Source organism: Hipposideros armiger, unplaced genomic scaffold, assembly GCF_001890085.2.
Source record: "Hipposideros armiger isolate ML-2016 unplaced genomic scaffold, ASM189008v1 scaffold_160, whole genome shotgun sequence".
NCBI lineage: Eukaryota > Metazoa > Chordata > Mammalia > Chiroptera > Hipposideridae > Hipposideros > Hipposideros armiger.
Window position 1 is genome coordinate 1,133,961 of NW_017731510.1, and position 6,653 is coordinate 1,140,613.

Below are 6,653 nucleotides of genomic sequence, written 5' to 3' on the forward strand. Positions count from 1 at the left end.
AAAAAAAAAAAAAGATCATGTAATCATTTGATCTTGTGTTTGAAAACAACACTTAAGTATTCTGAGGATGGGTATACTTTGTCAGTCATATCAATCTATTTAATTGAGTTCCTTAAATTAGCAAACAAATGAGTAAACAGCAACCTTAACACTGATGGTTAAAATTGTCACCTGCTAGATCAAGCCTACCCTGAGGCTCCTTAAAGTCTGCTTCAAACTGAGAAGCCAACTTTCCACAAAATGGAAGCAGCCTTTGCATGAGTACACATTAATATACTCATATGTGTATAAATGTGTATAATATATGTATAAATGTGAATATACATTTATGTGTGTGTGTGTGTGTATGTGTGTGTGTGTGTGTGTGTGTGTGTGCATGCGCACATGTATATTATGTCAACTAATCAACAAAAATATACTGGATTTCCCAGAAACATCAGACTCAGACATCTGGATCCAATATCTCAATGCCTTTGTTCATGAAAACCAATGATTAGAAACAAGAAAACATACACTTCCAGCATAACATAAGAAAGTTCTAGAGTCAAAAGGTTGACCTTAGCTGATAGACTGTTTATATTATAATAAAAATATGCCAACATAGTCACTTACAGGATTTTGAGGATTTAGTTTCATTTTCATCCCTCGTATCATCTCAAAATCTTTTATAGTTCTGTAAAACAGGTTTGTTATTATTAGGACAAAATTTTAATCATTATAAAAGAACTAATTTGCACACATCACTTCCTAATATTCATGATAAAATTAGAATTAATTTGTAGTACAAATATAAACAAGTACTAACCCCAAGTTTATATGTGTTAAAAGAGAGAGCAATATATACCGTATTTGCCGGCATATAAGACGATTTTTTGGCCCTGAAAAATATGCCTCCAAGTGGGGGGTCGTCTTATACACCAGGTACACTTCAGATAGACTGCCCATAGTGCTTGCCCCGTGCCATAGTGGCCTCCCGATGCCCGCCCACTTCATTCCACATACCGTTCAGGCANTTATACCAGACAAAATAGAGTTTAAAACAAAGGCTGTACCAAGAGACAAAGAAGGACCCAGTAATCCCACTTTTGGGTATTTATCTGAAGAAACCCAAAACACTAATTCAAAAAGACATATGCATCTATACATTCATTGCAGCATTATTTACAACAGCCAAGATGTGGAAGCAACCTAAGTGTCTATTAATAGATGAATACATAAAGAAGAGGTGATATATATATACTGGAATATTACTTAGCAATAAAAAAAATGAAATCTTGCTATCTGCAACAACATGAATGGATCTAGTGGGTATTATGCTGAGTGAAATAAGTCAGACAAAGAAAGACAAATACCATAGAATTTCACTTATATGTGGAATCTAAAAAACAAAATAAATGAAGCAACAAATTTGGAGATACAGAGAACATTTTTATGGTTGCCATATGGGAGGAGGGTTGGAGGGATGGGTGAGAAAGGGGAAGGGATTAAGAAGTACCAATCGGTTGTTACACAGTAGTCATGGACATGTAGGGTATAACATAAGGAATATAGTCAATAATATTGTAATAACTGTGGATGGTGTCAGATAGTTACTAGATTTATCAGGGTGGTCACTTTGTAAGTTATGTAAATGTCTAATCACTATTCTATACAACTGAAACTAATATAATATTGTATGTCAACTGTAACTGAAAAAAACTATTTTAAAAAGTAATTAATTAATTAATTTAAAAAGACACTGCTTTCATGTGGCTTCCCAGACCACACACTCTGTTCACTTTCCTTCTCCTCTCTGCTCCTTCTTGGTGGTCTTTACTGGTATTTCCTCATATCTCTGACTTCTTAAGCTTGGAGGGCCCCAGAGCCCAGTCCGTGGACTTATGGTCTTTAAATGTAGTCAATCTCATACAGTCTCGTTACCTCAAATAAAGCCCCAAGTTTATATCTCGAGCTCAGAACACTCTCGTCAGTTCCATAGTTGTATGTCTAACTGCCTACTCAATGTTGCCACTTGAACACCAACTGGCATCTCACACTTAACTTGAACCAAACCAAGCTCCTGGTTCTCCCCATCTTAGTTAACGTAACTCACTGTCTTTCCAGTTACTCAGGTCAAAAACCATGGCTCTCCTTTCAAAATGCTATATATCCAGAACCTGGCCACATCTTACCACTTCCACTGCCACTTTGGTCAAGCTGCCACCGTTGTCATCACATTTAGAAACTGAAAAACAGTTTCTAAATGGTCTCTCTTCCACCCTTGCCTCTCTGCCGTCTATCTCGACCATCAGCAGTACATGATAGACACACCATTATAATTTAAGTGATATCATCTCATTTCTTTGCTCAAAATCCTCCAATGACTTCCCATCTAACTTGAGGATACACGGATAACAAAAGATGAATACAAATCATGTGCATACATTTTTTGGTACCCTGGTAAAATGTAGTATAATATAAAACAATCATGTGTTATTATAATGATCTGGTGACAACAGCAACTAAAGAAAAACATACACAATGATATAATATCTATTTTGGAGTTAAATTATATGGAACAAATTGTGTTTTAAATGGCCTTTACAAAAAAGCGAGAAACCAGATAGGGTGGATTTAAGAAAACTTTGGAGAAGATAAGACCATACTAGAGCAAGAAGGGATTAACATAGACAGAATAAAGACAGGATAGAATTAAAGATGTTATCTTCCTCCCACAGAGTTCACTTCTGGTGTTCCTTCCCTCCATGAATGGCATGTCCATCCAGATGCACAACTAGAAACCAAGGGGAGCCAGACATCACACTGTCTCTTCCATCCTCTCAACCCATCACCAAGTCTTATAAATTCAGCCTCCAAAGCATACCTTAAGTCTGAGCCACCATCACGACCACCCAGATCCTGACTCTGTGCCTCAATTATAGTTGTAACTTAATAAATGTCTTCGANCTTAGACATGTCTAATTTTCTCTGAGTTTTATTGATATAATAAATACAGTTTATAAGCATGATTTACTGAAAATTAGATTTTAAAAATCAATGTTTTTCAAGGTAACTATTTTTATTTTGATATACAGCTGCAGAATATTCTATTCAGAACCAATCCCAAAAGAATATATAGCAAAATTAGAACATTAAAAATTTAAGCTCTGTTAGAATTTTTAAAAGTACTTCAGCTGTAAATCTTTGTATTTTACAAACCCATCAAGACAGACTGTATTGTGTAATTATCATTATTCCCCATTATAGGAAAGTTTTCATGTGTATTTTTGAATTTAGCATTTTTTGCCATTGACTTATATATACAGAGCTTTTATATGTATTTTAGAGTTTGCCACAAACATTGTTTTTATATTTTCCAGATGATCTTTTATATGGTTTTAAGTTTCTTGCCCTCTTCAATTGAGGTTATCTCCTTTCTAAGTAAAATAAAAGGCTAAGAAAAGAATGGAGGTTAACCTAAACCAAGAAGCCACGGGGTTTCTTGTCACTGTCATTAAAAGTACAAGCCTCATATACAGTAATCCTAAAAACTCTACCTTAAGTACCATATTAGATGGTATTAGCAATTTCAGGGAAAGAAAAACATTATTTAGTTTAAGTGAAATTTCATTTCAGGGTATCATACCAGTTACCACAGAGAACTGTTTTTGAATAAATCTCTGTGTACGCTTACTTCTAAATAACTATTTTTTAATAACTTTCACCCATTTTGTTTTCCTAGCTATATTATATATGAAAATACCTCAATTAATCTAATTGGAAAATTGTCACTTTAAAAATAATGATTTTGAAACCCCCCAAAATAAATAAATGCCTCACTGGAAAATGATTTCCTAATTCACCTGTCACATGAATACCCACCTTAACCTTTGTCTGCCCCCTTTTTACCCTCTTCCTCCTCTCTGCTGAAAGCTCACGGTTCCTCCACTGCCTAGCTCAAGTTTCACTTCCTTCTTGAAACCTTCAACAGCCACATAAGCATCAAACAGACAAACTTCCCGAACTTCTAAAATCCTATGGCATTGTTTTGTCTACTCATTTGGCACTGAAAAGACACGAACCTGGATTATTATTTATCTTTATATGTACATATCTGAGCTCCCCAACTAAATTTTAAATCATTTAAGGACATAGGTCACATCGTATGTGACCATGTGCACAACCGTTTAACTCTAAACACATCATAATACCACACTAACTGCTTAGTAAGCAATGGTGATTTTCTGATGATATCTGGCATTTACCACTGCAGGTCCAGTACCTTCCAGTCCACATCACTCAAGTCAATGGTCAATTCCTAACCTTCTTCAGCTTTGACCTGCCCTCAGCATCTCAGTCAGTTGGTCATTCTTCGCCTTAAGACACTACTTTCAAGATGTTTCTGGTCAAGATGGTAGAGTAGGTAAACTGCGCACACCTCCTCCAACAACCACATCAAAATTACAACTAAACTAGAGAACAACCATCACTGAGAATTGCCTGAAGTCTACCCGAACAGAAGTCCTATAACTAAGGACATAAAGAAGAAGCTATGTGGAGACTGCTAAGAGGGGCAGAGATGCTGATTGGGCTGGTTCCATACCCACGTGTGGCGGTTAAAAATCAGGAGGGCTATCTCAGCTGTGGAGGTCCCCCCATAGGAATAATGGGTCCCACCCCACACCAAGATCCCTAGCCCAGGGTTCCAGTGCTGGGAAGAGAAGTCCCCATAACTTCTAGCTGTGAAAACCAGCAGGGATTGTGGCTGAGACAGAGGGTGGCTGCAGTCACAGGTGTTCCTCTTAATGGGCCCACGTACAGACTTACTCACTAATGGACTCACTCACTCTGAGCTTCATGGATGGGGCAGTAGCTCAAAAAGTGCCAGGGACATATGGGAAGGAACTAAATTGTCTGGCTTCAGGACAAGAGCTGGAGGGACAGCTTCCTCCCGGACAGAAGTACTGCAGAAGGCATTGTCCTTTACTGAGTCTTCCCCATACTCAGGCTGCCATATCTGAGTCTCCATCAACCTGGGGATTCTAACACCCCACCCCACCCAACTTGCCAGTCCATCCAAGCCACTTCCAGTGGCTTTCCCATACAAATGACCTATCCTAGCTCATGCTGTAGACTTTCCTAAAACCTCTCAAAGGTTCACAAATCCCAAACAAGCAGCATCTGGCCTCAGTGTGCCCCATGCCTCTTGCTCAGCAAACCCCAAGTCCAGCACTCGTGGCAGCTAGACTCAGTTCACAGCTTAGCCTCTCCCAGGCACATCCAAGCCCAGCACAAATAGCAACCATCTGCAGATCACTTTGTAGCTCATACCAAGTGGCCCCAAGCAGGACACAGGCAGTGGCTGACCTTGGCCTTCACCAGAGCCCCTCCCAAGAGGCCCCAGAACCAACACACCCGGTGGCCAGCTTCAGACCACACCAAAGCACCAACCAACTACCTTCACAAATGATACACCCAAAGGGCAGGCTAAGCAAGCACCAGAGCCTCACTAAAGCAAATCCTGCTCCATAGGGTCAGCCCCTGCACAACAGCTCCTCCACTCTAGTCATGGCCAGTCCTCACAGCCAGTCAACCTGAAAGTCAATCCCACCCACTAACATGCCAATGGCAATCAAGGCTCAACTACAAAAGAAGGGCACAGACAACCGTATGAGAGACATACCTGGAACACTCGGCTCAGGTGACCAGGGAGACTGGGTGACCAGGGTGACCACTGGGCCCCATATGACACCAACTACGTAAGACCATTCTACCAAGACCGGGAGACATTTTTAGCTCTCCCTAATAAACAGAAACAAACAAAGAGGCAGCCAAAGTGAGGAGATAAAGAAACATGTCCCAAATGGAAAACAAAAACAAACAAACAAAAAAACAGAACAAAACTACAGAAAAAGAGCTAAACAAAATAGAGACAAGCAATCTACCAGGCACAGAGTTCCAAATACTGGTTATAAGGATGCCCAATGATCTCAGCAAGAACTTCAACAAAGACATAGGAACTATAAAAATGAAGATAAAAACCATAAAAAAGAATCAGTCAGAAATAAAGAATACAATAACTGAAGTGAAAAATACATTAGAGAGAATCAGCAGTAGATCAGATGCAGAGGATCAAAAAGGCAATTTAGATGATAAGGTAGCAAAAAACACCCAATCAGAACAGCAAAAAGAAAAAAGAATCCAAAAAAATTAAGATGTTTTAAAGGTCCTCTGGGATAATATCAAGTGTACCAACATTCACATCACGGGGGACCAGAAGAAGAGAGAGAGCAAGAAATTGAAAATCTATTTAAAGAAATAATGCTGGAAAAGTTCCTTAACCTGGTGAAAAAAATAGACATAAAAGCCCAAGAAGCACAAAGAATGACAAATAAGATGAACCCAAAGAGGTCCACACCAAGGCACATCATAATTAAAATGTCAAAGGTTAAAGACAAAGAGAGAATCTTAAAAGCAGCAAGAGAAAAGCAGTTAGTTACCTACAAGGGAGCCCCAATACGACTGTCAGCTGATTTCTCAACAGAAACTTTTCAGGCAAGAAGGGAGTGGCAGGAAATATTCCAAGTGATGAAAAGCAATGGCATACAACCAAGATTACTCTACCCAACAAAGCTATCATTTAGAATTGAAGGACAGAACCGGCCGAGTGGCGC

General features: G+C 38.9%; 1 protein-coding gene across 1 annotated transcript in view; it reads right to left on the minus strand.

Annotated features, from left to right (window-relative positions):
• MIPEP (mitochondrial intermediate peptidase) overlaps positions 1-6,653 on the minus strand; it is a 207,202-nt gene that overhangs the window by 164,674 nt on the left and 35,875 nt on the right. Inside the window, 3 exon segments of the mRNA XM_019651433.1 lie at positions 613-684; positions 1,578-1,592; positions 2,216-2,238. Of these exon segments, the coding sequence (XP_019506978.1) occupies positions 613-684; positions 1,578-1,592; positions 2,216-2,238 (110 nt within the window).